The sequence below is a fragment of the Macrosteles quadrilineatus genome, unplaced genomic scaffold, assembly GCF_028750875.1.
Source record: "Macrosteles quadrilineatus isolate MER2022 unplaced genomic scaffold, UCM_ALF_1.0 Scaffold_3__2_contigs__length_128488019, whole genome shotgun sequence".
In the NCBI taxonomy this organism is placed as follows: Eukaryota; Metazoa; Arthropoda; class Insecta; order Hemiptera; family Cicadellidae; genus Macrosteles; species Macrosteles quadrilineatus.
The window spans coordinates 58379385-58401390 of NW_026542596.1; the positions used below are offsets into that span (position 1 = coordinate 58379385).

The 22006-nt window shown below is 34.0% G+C and overlaps 1 protein-coding gene across 2 annotated transcripts in view; it reads left to right on the forward strand.

Annotated features, from left to right (window-relative positions):
- The first annotated feature begins 1112 nt into the window (after positions 1 to 1112).
- LOC128988706 (diacylglycerol kinase theta-like) overlaps positions 1113 to 22006 on the forward strand; it is a 58066-nt gene continuing 37172 nt past the window's right edge. For both annotated transcript variants that reach the window (XM_054410271.1, XM_054410270.1), the window contains exons 1-3: positions 1113 to 1447; positions 14523 to 14602; positions 21052 to 21154. In XM_054410271.1, the coding sequence (XP_054266246.1) occupies positions 1312 to 1447; positions 14523 to 14602; positions 21052 to 21154 (319 nt within the window). In that variant the 5' untranslated portion in view covers positions 1113 to 1311. The remainder of the gene's footprint in view (positions 1448 to 14522; positions 14603 to 21051; positions 21155 to 22006) is intronic.

Consider the following 22006-nt stretch of genomic DNA (forward strand, 5'->3'; position numbering starts at 1 on the left):
GGAGGCAAAACGCGATAATTCCTCGGACGATTCGGTAACGGGGATATTCCCCGCGAGCCGGGTAGATGCAGGGAGACGTCCGCTCAATTACCCACCCGAACCAGTTTTGTCCGCCTCACGCACTGTCCGCCTCAAGCACGTCCGGGGGAAACACGGCACCCTTGTATATGGTATATATGAATTTAAACTAATGGAGACGAAAAAGTAAATCTGGTCCCAGGTCCAGGTCTTACCATTGATGAGACCTACTAAAGGGAAATTCGCTAAAACAAAATTGAAGTTTTTTGGAAATTTATAATTTTAGAAAGTTTTTTTTTCAAACTGCATTCAAAATGTTAATCCAAAATGGGAAATGGAACAGTGTGGTTTTTTTCCTAAAACAACAGAATCAAAAACAGATAATTTTTGGTTTGAGAGACCGTAACAGAATTTTATACAGACGAGAGTCACTTAAAAAATGGGTGATAAGTCTATACTATATAGGCCTACCAGAGTTTCGCCCTCCAAAAAATTACAACCAAAGAAAGGGTATCCAATAATATTTCACCCCAGAATACATGAATAATTAATTATAACATGGATTTAATTGGGATTGCCCAAGAGTTTGTTTTTTACTTTCTTAGTTACACTTGCACAGATATAATATAAATTTGGTAATTACTAACATTTTCTTATTAATTTCTAACAATGTTAGGATTGTGGGAAAAATGTAAAGCTAACAGAAATCTTTAGACAGATCTTCTAGACTTTTCTGGAGTAAAAAGTAACAAGTGCGTATGTAAGTTACTGTAGGTAAAGCTACACGTTGATATCAGACCAGCGATAGATGGATACATTTCAAGCCTAATCATGAATTAAGAGTTAGCTTGATAATCTAAAATAGTAAGTACAGTGAGTTATTCTCAAGAGCGGAGAGCAGTTATTATTCTTAGATGTTACAGCTGATATTTGCCTTAACTAAAAATGGTAGAAAGTAAGGAGGAGAGACCACGATTTGCGCTGTTAATTCTTTGAACTCATATTTTCTTTTCATCATGACCGGGTGCAGTGCAGCTTTAAACCGCTGCGCGACGCGTGTGCGCACTGTCGTCATCCTCTCGTCGAGTCGTCAGTCAGTGATGGTCGTCAGCTGTGAAGAGAAGGCATTCCGAAATGCGCCTTAGGCATGTAACTCTGAATTTCAGGGATACGCTCCGGCACCACAATGTTCGTGTACGGTTCCGAAATAACGTAGAGATGTAATATGATTGTACAAAGTGTAATTTCACGGTGAAAATCTGGCGTGAACGGTGCCGCGGTGGGTCGGGGATCATGGCGTCGATCTCGGCCGATACCCCAGCCAGCCACGGGCACAGTTTCAGCAAGAAAACCTTCCACAGGCCGACCTACTGCCACCACTGCACGGATATGCTCTGGGGCCTGATCCAGCAGGGCTACATCTGCGAAGGTAGGCCCGATCGCCAAATTAAAGTTCAAAAAATTGATTTCAGACGACCGGCCCGGGCTGTTTTGACCCCCCTCCACCCCTTCATAACTGGAGCTGCAGAATCCAGTTTGTATAGGCTATCATCTGTCAATTTTGTGTTAATCTATCATTATCGATAACGAGAGGAGGCAGTCAATTCAAAACAAAACTGTGATAAAAGGTGCTGACTCGAATCAAATCCCTACAAGGGATTACAACCTAACTTAAAAGTTAGTGTTTAACCTTTGGTAAAATTAAGATAGATTTAAGTTAACTAAAATAAGTTAGCCTAAGTTAAGTAACTAAACCTAGGTAGGCCTACCCAAGTTCCATTGAAATGTGTACGGTACTTAAGAAGTATAGGGCTGCACTTTACTTTAGGTCCTACACTTATTCGAATAAAAAATATATATCGATTAATCGATTGTTTCATTCTATACATGGTTTGGTTTATTAGGTAAGGTTAACCTAACCTAACCAACCAAACAATATATCAAATGAAACAATCCAATAATCGATATTTTCATTCGAATGAGTGTAGGACCTAAAGTAAAGTGCAGCCGAAGTGTAGACTAAATCCCAAAGATACTTTGTAACTTAACTTTTGTGTCTTAATTGCAATATCAAATATAGACCTAAACTTAGCCTTAAAAAAATTGGCAGTAACAAAAACACAAATAATTTAGTAGAAAGCTCCAAGAGAACCTAGGCCGATTATTATTTTACTCACATAAACGTGCAGTGAATGGTCAAGTGTTCAAACATCTAGGCCTATTCTTAGGCTAGGCCAAGTTCTGTTAAACAAAGTCTTATCTTTCATACCAAAATCATAACTTTATGACCTCTTTTTAGGCCTAATAAGTTAAAGAGGTACATAAGTTAGACCCTAACTTGCATTCCTTGTAATTTTTTTTATCATTTTTCAAAAGACGACCTTGTAGGCCCTACTTAAGTTATTTTAGCATTTTCTACAAATTTATTTATTTTACATTTCAACGGGCAACTTCATTTTTACAGTTTTGAACAAAATGAATGAACTCAAGACACTGACGATTATGTGTAAATGTATAGCCAAAACCAAAATAAAATATGCGTGAGGTATAACTTAGATGGCAATGACAAATGACTTTTAGTGCGTGCAGTTGCTGATAATTTTGCAAATAAATGTTCCCCTAAAACTTACTTAGGCTAACTTACCTGTAGCCCCATAAAGCTGTCCATGTGTATCTTCGTCATTGATAATGTAACCTATAGTCAATGCCTAAACTTAGTACCCCCATTGTCGTCAGTATGATTACAAATTTAGTAAGCTTATTCATTTAAAATATCAACCAAAATTGTCCACATTACCTAGGCCTACTTACTACCTGATTTCCTGCAAGTTAACTTAAGTTATCTGTGTCACAGTTTCTTTTGCTTAAATAAGAGATTCTTTCGTTTGGTTGTTGTAACTTAATAACGTATTTACATGAGAAAATGCAGAATTAGCGGGCCTAAGTTTAATTTGTTGTTCTCCTTGAGTTAAATGTAAGTTACCGGTAAATAATTAAATCCGTAGATGAACATTTTTATAAAAAAGATTTCTTGGGTAATTAGTCCCATTCTAAAATCACTTTAGGGTTCTTTAAAACTTAGATGATAGAAACACAGATTAAAATGTCCTCTTTGTACCCTAAGTACCTAGAGTGTTTTCCTCTGCAATGATCACAAAGTATGGCCAACATTTTTCTTACTAAACATCGCAGAACTTCTGCTGACATTCTAATTCACTGTTTGTAGGAATCAATGTTGTGTTCTTCATTATATGGGCTATTAACGATAAAAAAACCATCATCCCTTTCTTCTACTTGGTGGCATTCTATAACTGTTGTTTCCATCATTTGCAAATCGGTTCTTTCAATGATTGTTCAAGTAATACGACACTGTGTCAATACAGTTTCCTTATTTATTTGGTGAAATATATTGTTCCAGGATTTTCTTAGCCTGATCCCATATAAGATGATTAGATTTTAGAATTAAGACGAATACTGTAGCTAATAAATAGGCTACCGGTACCGGTACTCAATTCCATTAAATCATTAGGTACCGGTACTAATTATGTTAACTTATGCGGAACAACTCGTTTAAAACCACAAAAATAATTCAAAATTTAATTTTTGGTTTAGAATACACACCTAGGTGGCGTCCTAGCAGTTATAATATGCAGCTGATCATTGTGTAAACTAATAAACTTCTTCATAACAACTTCATAAGGATGACATGGGAACTTAAAAAACAACTGGGGCAGAGCCCGAGAGACTTGAAAAAATTTAAGATCAGTTTGCACACACTGCGACACGCTCTTTCCAATGAGATGTGAACTGTCAAAATCGGTTGAAAAATTGTAGAAGAGTTCGGTTGACAAACTTTGTATTGGTGTATTAATTATATAGATTCTAAATTTTTCCAAGGGTTTCAACCTCTGTACTACATAATAGCCTAGGTAGGCTATTTTAATAAATCCAGAGGATATTGACCAATAAAAGAACGAGCTGGCTAACTCTTTATTTTAACCTCCTTTTACTGATAATGTTTAAGGGGAGCGGGAAAGGCCTATCTCGCCAATGTTAAATTTGCCATATTTAGGTACACTTTTTTTCAAAAGGTGTGAAGGTATGGCTTTCAAAATTGTAGGCTATAATTATCAGCCCTTAATGTGTAAACAGACCCAATTTCAGAAATTTTCATAAAAGTATTAGGCTAGCCTACATTAAAAAAAAAATGTTTTTGTAAGACACAAAAAAGTTTAAATTTTACAAGACATAAATTTTTTTCTTCAAAACTAGAAATGTGACAGTAATAAAAATGGGTCTAAATGTTAGGCCTACTTATAACACAACAATTATGTATAAAACATTTCAAGTCTCTAGGTCAATTAGTTCCAGAGATACACTGTATCTCTTCTTATACCACCTAGAATTATCAAATTTGGTATACAGTAGAGTCCCGCAAACTCGGCACTCGATACCCCGGCAGTCTGGATAACTCGGCCATCACCTGGCTAAGAAAATTAGTGATTTTTTGAATACGAGTTAAACATGGACTCAAGCCAGCTCAAGTCAAATCATTCACAACTCATACCAACGATTTGTTGCACTATATCTGGATGAATTGATGCTGACTTGTAAAATAAATATAAATGAAAAAGGCAATTAAAAAGCTTAAAAATTGTAGTGTTCTTATTTTTAACCCTAGTTTCTGATAACCCGGCTTTTCACAAACTTGGCACCCTTCCAGTCCACATTACGCCGAGTTTGCGGGACTCTACTGTATATGGTGTAGATGTGCAATGAGACGGGGGTTTTCAAAATTCAGAATTTAGGGGGGGTTAAAGCGATTTCCAGTGAAAATCTATTAGCTTTATGTAAGCTTTTATATTTTGGTCTGTTTAAGCTGAACCCCTGCTTGGATGTTAAATCTGATCTTAGTGCAGAGTTAAATTATCTACAACTTTCGTATTAAAATTTTCTATCTCAAACGGTTTTTGAGTAAAATCAGTTTAAAGTAACAACTGTAAAAATTTACTTTTTCCTCATGTTTGCGTCTTAAAACAGGGCAGTTCCCGTTAAACCATGATTACCAAACTTTGTGTTTCATTAAAGAGCAACATATTTTATAAAAAAAGTGAAAATAAATCAATAAAAAGTTGTTAGGCAGAGCGATCACGTTTCATGGTAGGCCTATTTAATAAAGCAATACCGTACATCAAAACAATGTTTATTGATTTATTTATACATACCAACGGCAGAACCATTTAAAAATAATCAACAAAACAGTTATATTAACTAACAACAAACAAATATTGAACCGTTTATAAGTTAGGCTATAATTCAACTATTTCATCAATTTAACTTATCGGTTTGTCTCAGAACTATCAACATCTATAACATGTTTCATAAGTAAAGTTGTGGACATTACATACATCTTTTGTATTGATGTTTTCTACGTTTGATGCTAATGTCATCTGTTGAACCCACAGTTCTGGTTAAGAATATATTACTGTATATATTGTTAATAGTGTAAATATAGGCCTCTATGTTTTTTATTGACGAACTCATATGAGTTGACGCAATCTATCCAACATTGTCGGTCAAGGATGAAGACCTCAAGTATTTCAAGTAAGACCGACTGATCAACATTTTCTTAATTTTAGCCAGATTTGGTAATTCAGGCAGAAATAATCCACCATGGATCCATAGCCTATGATTAGCAGATGTAATTTTTTTAAAGATTTGCCTGCTTTGAGAAAATTGTACAAAAATAGTTTTCACCATACCTTATAAGGTCTGTTTTTAACATATGAAAAAGCGTTGTTTTCAAGCAAGTGCTGTATTAAATTATCTCAAACAATTACCAGAAGTAGTTGATCGTGCGTTTCGTGCGTTTATTGCTCGTCTTCATTTCTACAAACATCAGGCAGTTTTTTGAAAATGTATTCTGAAATTCTCCTTAATATGGCACTTCTATGCGAATTAGGTATTTTCTTGTAAAACTAAAACGTCAAAAACTACATTAGGCTTACTTGGGTAATTATATACCCCAAGTCGTTGCTTAAACATGCTGATCAATACAGCATGACAATCAAATGTTTTGCCAACTCGATAGGCCTACTATCATAAAAAAATATTTCAAATCTTACAATACGTTGGGAAGTATAGAACTTGTTGTTTAAACTCAGGTGGTAGACCGTGTATTTTGTTGATATAGTAATAGCTAACTTAGCCTACATTAACATTAATTTAACAATAATGCTTTATTATTACTTAAAAACCACTTAAAAGTGTTTGTTTAGCTCATACATAAGCTAAACAATCTTTTAATTTTATTATTTATTATTTTATTAAGCTCAATATTATATTTTTGCTATCAAACACATGTGGCTATATTTAGTCGACATTGGCACACTCAAACGTTTCCACATGAAACAAGCAATAAATACAGTTTAAATTTCACAATAGGATAAGAGGTTTACTTGTACTGTTTTAAGTAAATAATAAGGCCGCATGTTCATAATAGCCTATTTAGATGAAAATATTGAGAATACCTAGTTATTTAAAACTGCTGATGGTACTTACGTATTAAACGGAGGCCACATTTTGTCAGCGCGCTGCGGCGGTTATGTTAGGTTGGGTTATCGTAAATATTATGTGTGTAGGACTTTCCTCGCTTCGTTATGAATTGATACCAGACGAGTTATACTTTCTATTATGATAACCCAACCTAATAAACCGCCGCAGCGCGCTGACAAAATGTGGCCTCCGTTTAATACGTAAGTACCCTGCTGATTCATAGCTGTTTTAATTCCCTATCCATAAGATGCACTAGCCTACATGTATTTTGTTTAAAATTATAAGGACCATAACATAAACATTTAAATCAGTTCGGTTTTTCCAATAAGTCCATTTTTCCTTTTTATGGGGTTTTATGGGAAAATACAATAAGTTACAATAACTTTTAAACCGTAAATTTTACAGCAGTGGGGTATTGCATTATGTTGTTCGGAATTATAAGGATAATCACATACTAGGCTAATTTAAATCAAAATTGTTTTTTTTTTATGATTTTCTCTTATTTTATGGGGTTTTCATGAGAAAATTACATAATTTACAGTAACTTTTGAACCATAATTTTTACAATAGTGGGAGTTCTGCCATTTTGTTCAGAATTTAAAGGGTCACAACATACTAAATTTTTATCAAAATAATTCCGGCCATTTTTTAGAAATCCCATTTTCTTACCGTTATTTTATGGGTTTTATGGGAAAATCAACATTAAAAATTAAAATTAAAAAAATGAAAAAAACGCCTGAATGAAAAAAAAAAAAACGCCTGGAGATATTATGGATTAGTGCCTACATACTAAATGTCATCAAAATCGGACTAGCGGTGTGGTCTGTAGTTCATCTCTAAGAGTCTTCATCACCCTGCGTTTTGGGGATATGACCTTGGGGGGAATGTGTTGAGGGCGGGCAAGTACTAAATGCGCGCCATTCTGAAAACATCGTAAGCACACGAGTACTAAATCGACACGTCGGTGATTCATCTGCCGCCTGAGCCAAGTATTGTAAAAGACTAGTTAGCGAAGTAGCCTCCGACAAAACATGTAAATTTCGTTCCCCGTTTCGGAGGCCGTTTTTCAACATAATTTCTTGAAATTTTGTATCAATGTAGTTGAATCGTTGTATTATAGCTCTTATACCTCAAAAGGTTGAAAATTAAAAAAATAATTAGTTTTATCAGTGTCTAAAAGTGACTCAATTTAAGTTACTTTAAGATTTGTTTGCACTTATATTATTGGTTTTCGTGGATATATCATGTATGAGGGCCCTAGAACCAACATTAATCTGTAAGAGAAAAAAGTTTTAACATTATATCTTCACACATTCCACCCGGAGCGAGGGACGTCCAAGGCATGTTTTTATTGTTTTCGCAGGGGTGAAGAAGACTCTTAACATATCCACACATGCCAGGCACACACACACAAACACACACAGACATCACTTTGAAAACTACTTTTTTGGGTTCAGAGGGGCCCAAAACTGATCCACTCAAAACTCAAACTCGATAATTTTGACAAAAACAATACTTTCTCCATATTATACCATGGTCTAGGGGGAGAAAGTAAAAGGCTACAGCTGGTCCATATAGTTGGGATAACCACTTGAGTATTCAAAAGTAAATGCTAAAATCTACTGTTTTACAGTAACCTAAAATGTTCTATTAAATCTAAGTACACTAAAGGGTAATTAGATACAGGTGTAATACTATTTGTTTGCTAATTGTTATTGCTAATTGTCAAAAAAACCAATCATTTACTTTTTTATATAGGCTAGTTTAGTTGCAGTAGTAGAACATTATGGTTATGGTAGATGTGTATACATTTCATACCGTAAATTTAAAGAACCAAATTTTCCAAAACTGCATCTTCCCCCATTGCAAACGCTAAACATGATTATAACTGCTTTTAGCAAGTTACACGTTTATATGCCATCCCTGTATGAAGAACGAGTAGGCCTACTCTGCTAGTAGGGAATAATCTGACATGTTTAAAGAAATACTTGATTAAAATCATCAGACAAATTGAAATCAAAGCTATTATAGGCCTACTGATAAAACATATTTTTATGTCATAAAAGTCATAACAGATTATAATTGTTGTCTTAAAATTCTCTAAAACGTCAAATATAAAACCATGACTAACATATTTCAACTAGTAGTTTTTTACGAACTAAATCAACAGAAACATTGTAAAAAAATAAGTTTGCCTTTTATTTACAGTTTAATACTTTTTTTCTTGTAATCTCATACATACAAATCTTGAATTTAGGTGGTGGGAGATTAAAATTCTAAAATGGAATGTTATGTTAACTAATCTCTTTTATAAGACTCGATGATTGTTACTAAATTTGAAATAGTTTCTTGTAGCACCAAGAAATGTTTTTGAAAATTCAATCAGGGTTCTGCATCATATGCTCCCAAGTCTCTATGCTATCCTTAAGGTATGTTTCCATTTATACAAATTCCACATGGGATTTCTCCAGCAACATGTTGAGCTAGAGACTTGTTTAAGTAGAAATAAAACTTTATACACTCAATTTCCCATTTTCAGCTTGAATAAAAAAGTTATTGAATATTTTCAAAATTAATGTAATTTTTTACGTTAGGATCTAGATTTTTGGAATTTCAAAGTAATTCTATGTTTAGTAGTCTATATTATTTTAATAACAAATCAATTCCAAAACTTTTGTATTTATATTTTGCTCATTGTTGTTTCTATGTTCAGTCTTTGCAGGTACTGAGGTAGTGGTAAATAAATTATCTTATTTATTGTGGTCTATGAACTTGTTATCAGTAGGGACTTAGGGTGTTGGGAATAGTGGTGATGATTTGAACTAAAAAATCGCTGCATAAGCCTGGTCTTCACTTAATTAGCGTAGATTATTAAATTTTATTTATGTTTCTTCTGTAATAGCTTTATTTTTCATAATACCATAGGTTTTCAAATGTGCATTGAAATGTTTGAATTGGGATTTTTTACAAAAGTCTCCAAAATCTGAGCCTTTAAGTTCAAGAGCGAAATTAAATGCCTTGGACTAAGAGGGATGGGTTCGAATCCTGACAAACATTTAAGGTGTTTGAATCAGATTCCTTTTAAGTGTTCATGATTGTTCACTACAAAATTGCTACTGTCAAAAGAAAAAAAAAAAAAAAAATAAGCAAAGAAGCTATTACCGTAGATGGCCTGGAAAGACTTAGAGGCCTACTCATGTGATCGTTTCACTTTTTCATTTTGGTGAAAATGGAAATATTTTATTACTGTATCCTTTGACATCCAAACAAATATATCCCTAAATTCGAACTAGCCTATATTTGACAATTCTTTCTTGGAGAGGTAATTTTACTTATAACTATGAATATCTTATTTGGAAGAGGTGTAGGAAAAGCATCCCACTTACAGTTGTAGTCTTATTTTGGATTGTTAAATATAATATTAGATTATATGACAAATTACCTGTCAAGCAAATCGATACAACCATCCTTCTAAGGACAGCTCTGTATTTAGAATTAAAAATGCCATACAGGTTATCATATTTATTAGTAGGGTATGGCCGTGATCACTTCAATCATTTATTACAACATTTGAGTGCTCAAAAAAATAGTTGCTCGCATAATTTAAATTTTGTTTAGTATGGGAACTTGCATCTAGGCCATTTAAAATAAATTGAAGATTAATAGGTCAAACAACCCATAGGTTTAAAGGGAATTAACTTTTTTTTTTTCTAGAAGACAGTAAATTTAATATTTATTTTGTTATTTCCAAAGATATTAAAAATTATCTTTCTATCTCTATTGTCATCCTTAATTGTCAATGATAATTAATATCTTATTGATACAAATATGTTGATAAAGATAGGGCAATATTGCTTTATTGATGAGGAAAATATGTTAATGTCATTGTATCAAAGTATAAAATCAGTTCTTCTATTTTTAACAAAAATTAAATAAAACTTGAAATTTTGGTTACTTAACCAGTACCGGTAGTGGTTTTTTCAAAGTTTTTTAGGTGAATTGAATTAAATCATAATTTATTTAGACTGGATTAAAAAAAAAAAAAAAACATACGTCCACACCCAGTATGAATTGCCGGGGTAAGGAAACTTAATTCCTCAGTTAATACACTTAAAAAAGACCACATTTAAGACTTCTAAAGAGTTATTGATCCTACGCAAAACATAAACGTATATATTTTAATAATGTTTAACATAATAATAAATTTATACTTTTCAAAAGTTATGACCTTATTTTCAAATTGTGTTTAGAAATACCGTAGTAGGCCTGAGGCCTGTATTTATTTATGAATCATACTAAAATAGGCTAATAAAGGTATGATGATGACAAACATATCTTTATAAGTTCTTAGTACATCTAACCTAATACAATTTTAATAGCAAAAAGTTTTTCACACAAATGTTAAAATTGTATCTTTGACTCTTGAAGTTCCTAACAGAGTAAAATGCAGCAGCCTCAGATCCAGGCCATACTATAAACACTTTAGTCCTTTCTGAAATTAAAGAAAAAATTAAATAGATGTTATGAAAGATGTTTTATTCATTCTTTCCATAAATTCTCTTCAGTAATTTAATGCTTTATGTGTTGGTTTTACATAAAAGATCATTCTGACAGCATTTTATTGTTTATTTCCTATTACAGTAATTCTCGTTTTGGTCAGACGTTTAATGAAGTTGAAAAACAAATTAGATTTGGAGTAACAGCTTATGTTAGTTATATATTTAATAAAAAAAAACTTAACACAAGTTTCAGTACTTAAACAATTAATGAAGGGTTGAAAAAATAAAATAACTAAAATATTCATATTACAATTTAATACCTTAAATCACATCCATATTCACACTACACAACACTGGCATTTTCATCTATTAAGTAGGCCTACCTATTAATAAATTTATTAGCAGATATTTTTTGTATGCCTAAAATTAAATCAGCGAGTCAACATATTTTTTGTCAAGTCAGCGGGAGCAACTAGTTATAACTGTTGCCTCTCAAGCTGCTCGGCTTACAAGGCTGTTTCAGTTGCACTAGTTTACTATTTTTTTATACAATATATTTTTACAACAGACGTGTTCAGTGTATTGTAAGCTACTTTGGAAGCGATATAATTTCCTAAACTGGATGGCAAAAACGGGGAATGGAGTTTTTCCTTTGTGAACTATCCGGTAGTATTTAAATTAAATTACTTAAATCAAATAATGATTTTTCAATTCAGTCAATCTATCCACAATCATTTTTGTCCATACCAATCCTATAATTTTGATATTTTTTTATTTATATGTTTTATAATAATTTAACATCATTATGTTTATACCTCCCGTATTCAGTTACAAGAGTTAAATTAACACATTTATTTATATTTATCTAAGCAGTTTAGTTTCAGCAGTGTTTTTAAACTATTTTGGCGAATCATCTGCATCAATGTGTCCTATTTAAACATACGTTTCCAAAATACCTCTACGATATCTAACTAATTTAGGGGAAGTAAACAATTTATGTAGGTAATTTATGTAATATTTCCTCGTGTCTTATCTGGCACCAGTTAGTTGTGAGATGAGAGGGGGGTTGGTAGCAGAGCAGGTTCAGTTCTATACCTCGCCAGCCACTGCCACCCAGCATTGATCCATCTCTAGTGACGTCACTAGGAGGGGGGTCGGGTCACGCCCCCACCCCTCTACGCACATTCGCCACTAGATACTGTACGGATAATAACTACTACACCATGGCCGTATCCAGAGATGTTTTATGTCCCAAACATTGATTGTCCTATTTTTTACCTACATTATTTTTAGAAAAGGGTGAAAATTACATTCTAACCTCATTTAAACTGTTTTGTTGAAAAATATACATTTGAAAATATGCAGTTTTTTGACAACTCTAAAATATTTAATCTAACGTTTTTTGGAATTTTTAGTTTTTAATATAACATTTAATGAATTTAATCTTTTTAAATATTTTAAAACATTGAACTTTAAAGAATTAAATTCTAACACTATGTGCGATTTCGTAATTGTCTCCGGCTCAAAAATATTACAAAAAATGTACCGTTGATCATTTCACCAATACAATAGGCTACATTAAACCTTTTTAAATTGGTAATAAAGTACATTGAAGATAATTTACTTATGTAAAGTGTTCATTGCATGTGGTTTACAAATGTAGGTTAATATTGAAAGAAAAACTAAACCAACTCTCATGTGAAATAAATTTTATAATATATGTACGGCATTAAAAATTTAACACTGTACCTATTCTCTTATAAAATTTAACTGAGTAATTTTGCAACCTTTGTAGTGTTTATTTTCGTAGAATACTGCAGAAGTTTACTCTGTGATATTCTCTTATGAGGAAATTTTGATCAAGTCATTATCTTATCTTTTATGAGGTGTACTACTGTAGGCCTACTCCCTTTCCTCTGAGAAAATAATATAAAGTATTTAGTGTGAAAAATGTTTAGATCTTTTTAAAACTCATAAAAAATTTTTTTTTTTTTGCTAAAATAAGCGTGCAATGCGATTTCATCTTGTTAACTATGATTTAAATGTCTTTTATTGAAAAATCATCTCATAGTTTAACTATCTAATGAAAAAATAAGGCCTAAACAGCCTTTAAGAAGTAGAATTTCAAATGAGTTGAATGTATAAAGTTCACTTCTTCAATAAAAGTACCTATGTTTATTTTCAAAAAGTTCTTTATCTCTTAGTCTACCGGTACCTCATACTACAAGGTAAATACGCTAGTTCAATGCTGAGAAAAGTCAGTTGCTTTTCAATGGTTTGAAAGCAAACTAGCTGTCTGGGATCATTGGACCTTAAATGGTTTTGACTTAAGGACCAGCTTATCTTAGTCAGTAGGCCTAATAAAGATATAATTTCATTCATTCAACCTCATATTTGCCATAAAATACTTGGGTGTCAGCCCCCACGTAAATATAATCTAATCTAAAGTGTCCATCTAATGACAGTTATTGAATTATAACATAAACAATGTTTATAACAACAGAATTTCAAACAATAAGAAGGCTTTAGTTATTACTAGCTGTTGTACTTGGGAAGAGGACACAAAATAGAAACATTTTGATCTTTATAACATTTTTACATATTATGTTGTATAAACTTGTTACACAAAGAACTGGGCTAAAACCATTTGAAGGAGAGGGGTTAGGGAACTAAACCTAACACATTAACATTTTATTTTATTTTCCTTTTATAACATTTTGTTTTCTTAACATATTTATTATAACTAGACGTCGGCCAGTGGTCCAAAACTCGACCAAAAATATTGAATGTACAGACTTCTTTATTTTCACCCCACGCTGTAAATAAAAAATGTGAGTGATTGGAATTTCTTTTATTTGTTTTGATTTTCTGTTTATATTTCATTGTTATTTCGTCACCAACATGGCAACCCATATGGTCCGTGTTTTTTATTTTAAATTCATTTTTGTGTTTATTTTTTTAGCCTATTTTAATTTATAAAGAGATTCTGCACACCTACAGGACAATATTTTTTTAACAGTAGCCTATGCGTAGATTTCCCCTATGATGCACATGAGCTGAGAAAAAAGGTTTTAAAGAAACATGCTTGCCTATTAATATATAGATAACCCATTGTTATTTCTGCTTGCTAAATCAGTACCGTATCACTTGATAATTTTATACTATCCATACTTAAATTAGGGTCTACATGTTTAGAGAATCTTTAATTTTATTTAGCCTACTAAATTTTTGGAAACTGCGACTTCTTACTGACGCAAAGAGTCTTTTGCAATGGGAGGTTTACAGCAAAACCAGTAACTGTCCACAAAGATTGGGATTTCAGACAGCCTTATTCATAAGACTAAGAAATTTGTTGTACATGTAATTGCAACTACTTATAATATTAATTATTATATTGTAAATATTGGATATTCCAAAAAAATGTATTAACATTATTGTTGTATGTTTCAGTTTGCAACTTCGTGGTTCATGACCGCTGCCTCAAGACAGTAGTATCACCTTGTTCCAGCATAGCAGCGAGTCTGATCAAGGTAAATTAGCAATACCATTGTTATGTAGTACAGGACTAGGACAGTAAAATATTAGGTTTGTCTAATGATCATATTTACATACTTGAAAACTTCTTTGAATACCATGGTGTGTACCATGACCAAACACTATAGGCCTACATTGGAGATCATCTAAAAATGTGTGAAAGTGGTAAAATTTACACCTTTAATTTGGAAGCTGAGTATAAAACTACTGCAATTAAGAGTTTTGCTAAGACTTGTGACTTATTAAGACTTGTTTTGCTAAGAGTGTCATAGACTCTTAGGCGGCGTCCTAGCTAAGCGACAAAAAAAACTGTACAATCACAATAGTCGGTCTGATGAGACCCACAACACATGATTGTCTTTGATCGGTTGTGTTGGTCGCCCAACCAGGGCGCTCTTATGCTTATCCACATGTTTGAAATCTGTTGGTGCGGCCGATTTGCTTGCACGGCGACAGACCAACTTTTCCTCGTTCAGCTAAGCTTTTTTTTTTTTTTTTTTTTTTGGGAGAGGAGCGGCAGACTACTCACTAAAAAAAAACCCCTCTACTCTGTTGGACACAGGCCTGGAATTGTTTGTCACATTACTTCAAGTCAAGCCAAAATGTGACCTAGGCTAAGCCCTCAGGGCTCACACCGTTTCTGACATTTAGATTCTTTATGACCTACACCGCATCCCGGTCAAGGTCAAGCTTCTTGGCGCGGAGAATACCCTGGATGTAATGTGACACACAGGCCCAATTGTCCCCACCCTCTCGGTATGACCGTATCCACCTAGGCCTTATATGATCAACAGCTTAGTAATATCAATGGCACATAAATTAAAGGTTTGAATCCTGTCCTAGTTAGGTCTGGTGTTTACAACCCCATGGGAGACACCCGTGTAAAATAAATGTTAGAGAGCTCAGGCAGAAGACAAAATAAGGTGGATTCTTCAAAGATTACACCAAAATCAAGCCTTTTACTATTTTACTATCTTTTACTTACTTGTAGGTGTGTCCATCAAAAACTGATTCACAGTTATTTTTTACGTTTGTGTGATAAGGGAAAACGTGATTGAAATAGGCTTAATAGTGTCAATGAAAAATCCTTGGTGCTCAGAGGGATATTTTGGTGCTCCTCGGTACTTGTGACCTTTGATAGAACAAGAGATTCCATACTCATGTTAAAGTTTTTGCCAGTACAGTTGAAGTGAACCAACAGATTGCGCTGATGTAGGCCAAAATTACTGATTTTTGTCCCGGATATATGCGGACTGTTCAATCAAGTCAAACTGATGACATATTGTAAGCTTAAGCATATTTTCAACCATCTCAAGTCAACTATTTAAAAAAGAAAAAAAGTAGAAAATATAATTTTAGACACTGGACAATCTGTGAGTGGCTCACTCCACTATGTTCTATTTAATGAAATTTCGTTACATCTGGTCCATTTAGATGATGTCTTCTTCAATATACAAAAGTCAATGGTTACATTCTATCCTCTAAAAAGGGAGAAAGTTTCAACAGGACGGTGGCGTCGTCCTGTAATCCAGCTACTAGGAGGTTACGAATTGTGGATATTTGTAGGCACGCACTGTGCATGCGATGCTCCCTGGTGTGGATTAACGTCCGCACTAGTGAGTACTACGACTATCCGCAGTACTATCCTGATAATTATACCAGTTTGTTAATTACAAGAAAAAAATCGTAGTTCGGATTCCACTTTAAACTGTAGGTCCCTTAGTTGCCATTGGCTGTATGTAAGGAATATGTCGGCCTTAGTCACTAACAAGACTACAAGATTGCGCCACTCATCATACACTCATCTCCATTCATACTTGGCTTAATACCTACTTTGTATGGTCGCCATTTCAAAGAAAAGTATTAAAGTATGTACTATTGATTAACAGCTGTGTCTAAGGAACATGTCGGCCTTAGTCTCTAACAAGACTACAAGCCACTCATCCTACACTCATTCACTCACATTTCAGTTAAAATGTGCACATAGGGGTGCCCCCATTTTAAATAATTGATATAATTGATTGAACAACAATTCCATTGACAGTGCACCTCTGGTCTATAATGCAAAGTAACATATTACATTAGCAAAATCAAAATTACTTTTACCTACGACCGTTTTTTAAAGTAGCCATTTCAGTCCAGTTCTTAGAATTGAAAAGTTTCACTTTACAGCTGTTTACTTTCATATCCGCATAGTTTCATTTCATATCCGCATAGTTTTCTCATATCCACACAGGTAACGGACCAATGAGGTTCAAGTATTGAGAGAAAAGAATTAAAATTGTAATGCTTCGAACGTCAACTAATCAGCTGATCAGCTGATCAGTTGACCAATTTAATTGTTGATCCGACTTGTTCATGTTGATACTCGCGTATTCTTAATTAAGTTGGTGGAAGTCCAAAAATAAATGAAATATTTGCCGAATTGTACCTGATACAATATTATTTATGGTAAGAATGCTGCTAGCAATGTAATATTTAACGAAGTTTAACAAACACGTAATTACAGGAAATCAGCTGATTATACAACAAGTCGTTGCATCACTTTCAGTGGCAATGACAATACACGAAAACATAACCTCTCTTAAAAGTTACCATTAGTGATTGTTAGTAATTAAATCCAGACTAATAGTAATTAAAAAACGGTCGTAGGTAAAGTAGTGTACGCAACTCGCGTTAATAGTCTTTACGACACTCGTAGAAGTTTTTAAGGCACTCGCCAAGGCTCGTGCCTTAAATTTTCTACTCGTGTCGTAAAGACTCGCTTAACGCAATCGTTGCGTAAACTACTATTCTGCACTAAATTATCCATCCTCATGATAACTTCTTGATTATCATTGTACACGTTATTAAATTACCTAAAAAATACAGAAATATATACGTCTAATAACACTTGCAATAATATATTTACACTTATACTGTTTACTTACAAGATGGTAAATACATGTAAAAGTTGGTAAGTGGTGATCGATTTCGATTGGACACTCCAATCATCATCAGACCCAATAGGCGAATGATGTTTCATTCCCAATGTTTCATTCGCCTATTGGGTCTGATGATGATTGGAGTGTCCAATCGAAATCAATCACCACTTACCAACTTTTACATGTATTTACCATCTTGTAAGTAAACAGTATAAGTGTAAAAATATTATTGCAAGTGTTATTAGACGTATATATTTCTGTATTTTTCGGATCATGATATCCAACCTTGGCCGAACATATGTCCGACATCTATTCACATCACCTGATGGTCGTGTTAGAGCTGTTGTGTAACCTTTAAACTGCCTTTGGTTATGGCTTTGTTACGTCTATATAATTGCTCGGTACATCCTCTTCTCGTCCATATCTCCTAGAAAATTGGTCTTCTACAGAGATTTTTTTGATGTTCAGACTTTTTGGTTTTCACCCCACGCTGTAGTAAATAAAACATATGATTGGAATTTATTCCATTTGTTTTGATTTGTTGTTTATATTTCATTGTTATTTTGTCACCAGCAAGGCAACCCACAAGGCCCTTATAATATTTGATTTTAATTAACTTAATTTGTTGTCCTTATTTTTATCAAATCACAAATTTAATGCCAATCAGCGCCACCAACAACAAAAATAATAAATTAAATCCCATCTCAATTACTATAAATAAAAATCAAATATCTCCAATAACTAACACCAAATTTTTAGGTTTGATAATTAGTAACAATTTAAGTTGGGATTTACATATTGAACAGATAGCTAAAAAAAGTCACATCTGGTTTGTATGCTTTGTATAAATTAATTATCTAATCTTTGTGATCTTAAAACATTAAAAATGATATATTTTGCTTATATTCATCTATATATATAAAAGGCAAAGCCCTCACTGACTGACTCACTCACTCACTCATCACTAATTCTCCCACTTCCCATTTACCTAGGAGGCTGAAATTTGGCACACTGATTCTTTAGGCATTAAATAGGAAAACTAAATGGTTTTTGTTCTGATCGGACTCTCGGGCTCCGCCCCAGTGGCTCTGGAGTTTCCCATGTTAACCTAATGAGTACTCATATTTAAATGGAATTAATTAATCATAACAGCTGTTTCAATTAAACAAGTTGGTTCTGTTCTATGATGTTCAATAGCATCAAAGTTACAAGGATTACCAACAGAGTGCAGCACTATTATTTTTTTAAATATTTGACAAAAGCTAATTTTAAACCAAAAGGTGAGTGAGCAAAGCGAACGAACTTCAACCCGGAGGCGAGTTAGCGTAGCGAACGAGCTAACCTGAGGGCAAGTGAGCGCAGCGAACGAGCTCCAACTTAAAGGTGAGTGAGCGTAGCGAACGAACTTCAACCAGGACGAACCATGCGGACGAGCTCACATATGAAGTTAAACGGGGCAAAGCCCGCGGGTACAGCTAGTTTAAGTATAAATTTTGGTATCTGCATCTATGGAGCTACAAGTAAAATAAATTTGTATAGGCTTTTAATTTTACAAAAACGAGCATTGAGAATCATATTGGATATTAAATGGAGAGAGACCGTCAAAGAGGAATTCAAAAAAATTGGAAAAATGACTGTATACAGCATGTATCTATATATAAAGTAATTTTATATTGTAGACAAAATTTTGCAGACTTACCTAATTAGGTGAATGCCAATCCTACAATACAAGAAATATGGGTACTATTGCAGCACCTACCCATAGACTAAGTGTATATGAAAAGAAAACTACCCATGCAGGAGGTAAATTCTATAATAAACTTCTTGATCACATTAAGAAAGAAAATTATTTTTTCAAATTTAAAAAACATTTGAAGTACCACTTGTTGTCACTACCTCTGTTAAATTAGTGTTTTTTATCTCTATTAGACTTGATTTCTTTATGTTAAACTAGCTGTAACCCGCGGGCTTTGCCCCGTTTAACTTCTTAATTTTCAAGATTATCTCGTTCGCATGGCTCAATCACGTCCTGGTTGAAGTTTGTTCGCTACGCTCACTCACCTTTAGGTTGGAGCTCGTTCGCTACGCTCACTCACCTTTAGGTTGGAGCTCGTTCGCTGCGCTCACTTGCCTTCAGGTTAGCTCGTTCGCTACGCTAACTCGCCTCCAGGTTGAAGTTCGTTCGCTACGCTCACTCACCTTTTGGTTGCAAATTAGCTGTTGTCATAAATGTAAAAGAAATAATAGTGCTGCACCCTGTTGGTAATCCTTGTAACTTTAATGCTATTGAACATCATAGAACAGAACCAACTTGTTTAATTGAAACAGCTGTTAAGATTCAATAATTCCATTTCTCATAAGGTTAACATGGGAAACTCCAGAGCCACTGTGGCGGAGCCCGAAAGGATTTTTGAAATAAGAATATGTCTATATGTTAATCGGGAATGTGAGCTATCATCATGCCAAATTTCAGCCCAATCCGACCAGTATTTTTCGAGTTTACTTTTCCCATACACACATACACACATACAGCAACCACCTCTTTTTTATAATAGTATAGATTTTAGATATAGTTTTTGACGCCATTCCATGTACTGATTTATGTACAATATGAAATAAAGACGATTTGATTTGATTTGATTTGATATCCTATTTTTATTAATAAAGGGATGCTGCACATCTACAGGTGACTGTCTTTCTAACAGTATGCTTAGATTTTCGCTGCAATGCTCACAAGCTGGGGAAAAAGTTTTCAAGGGACATGCTTGCCTTTTTTAATATATAGGATAGCATTAAAATTACATATCCTGTGCAAGTTACTAGACCTAGTTTGTTTTTGTTGCAAAAATTAGCCTAATTTACATCTGGAATAAGAGAGATGCTCACATACTCATGCTGTAAATAAAGTGTGTATTGGCATTTTTTTGGAACAATATTAATTGGATGATTTTCCAAAATCCAAACACAGCTTTAGCGAGATTTAAATTTTGGAAAATTGGGAGTGTTTAAAGAGTTTCCACACTTGTTATCGAGGCTTTTTTACCATGGCTGGTTAGTAGTCTACACTAAATGTTTAATGTTGTTTCGTGCATATCTAATTGACAAATCAAATTTGGGTGAAACATTCCTGCAAAGATCACTTGACAATGCCTGAATAGGCTAAATATGTTGTGAGTTTGACCACTACTTGTTGAATTGTTAATGTAAGGTATAATAGAAAATAACAGAAGACGAGCTTACAAATTGTATAAAGAATAACAATCTTAGTAATATTAAAAGAACCTTATGGTTAAAAATTGTGTTTTTTCTGGGGCCTTGTAAGGATTCACACTCTCTTACATTCACCCCCAGATACAAAAAAGTGCAGTTGTTGATTCACCAGAAGACTACGAGGATACTGGTAGCTCCTGTACCTCTTAGACAGTTAAGCCATGCCCCTTAGCCACTAGATTAGCTGCAGCACACTTGGTGACAACCTCAATGTCAGAGGTATATAGTTATAACGCTACTCTTTTTTACAGAACCCTGTAGCCCATTGCTGGTCAGAGCAAACCCAGCACAAACGCAAGTTTTGCAATGTCTGCCGCAAGAGACTTGAGGACAGTCTGGCCACGCATTGCGAAAGTAAGTCTGATCTATAGTTGGTACATTTTTTTCTGTTTCTAATTTCTAATAGCAACACTAAGTTAGATTTAACTTAAAATGTGCATTAGAAGCCATTTAAAGCTGATTTTTGTTTACTTCAATACAGCTGATAGTGATTTATCATTAAGCCAGTACGCAATATTAACATTTGGATTACTTATTTGTCAGTAAATTCTGCAATGTACTTTGTACTAGGTACGTTTTTTAAGTAAGGGCCGTTTTTAAATTTCTTCGTTCCAGCACTGCGATTGGCATTTTCGACATTTGCGCTGTGTATGTGCATCTATTGGTAAGACATAGCCGGAAATTCGAGAAAAATCGGCCGTGTTTACATTCGGTTTCAAGCATTCAAAATGGTGCCGCCAATTGAGACTGCCGCCAACTGTTAAGTGCGCGCTGTAATTAGATTTTTAAAAGCTTAAGGTGTGAAAGCCATTAAAAATCATCGACAGATTAGTGAAGTGTATGGCGAGAACATTATGAGTGTCATAATTGTATGCAAGTGGATATGGGAATTGAAATACGGTACCACGAACGTTCATGTTGAGTAACGCACTGGGCGGCGTCATTACTGTCCCCGTACCCATGATGACAACCAGTGCGTTGCTCATCATGAACGTTGGTGGGGCCGTCTTAAAATGCCCTTACCTACTTGCGTACCATTCCGTCACTCATAATGTTCTCGCCATACACTTCACTAATCTGTCGATGATATTCAATAGCTTTCACACCTTTAGCTCTTAAAAATCTAATTACAGCGCTCACTTCACAGTCGGCGGCAGTCTCAATTGGCGGCACCATTTTGAATGCTCGAAACCGGATGTAAACACG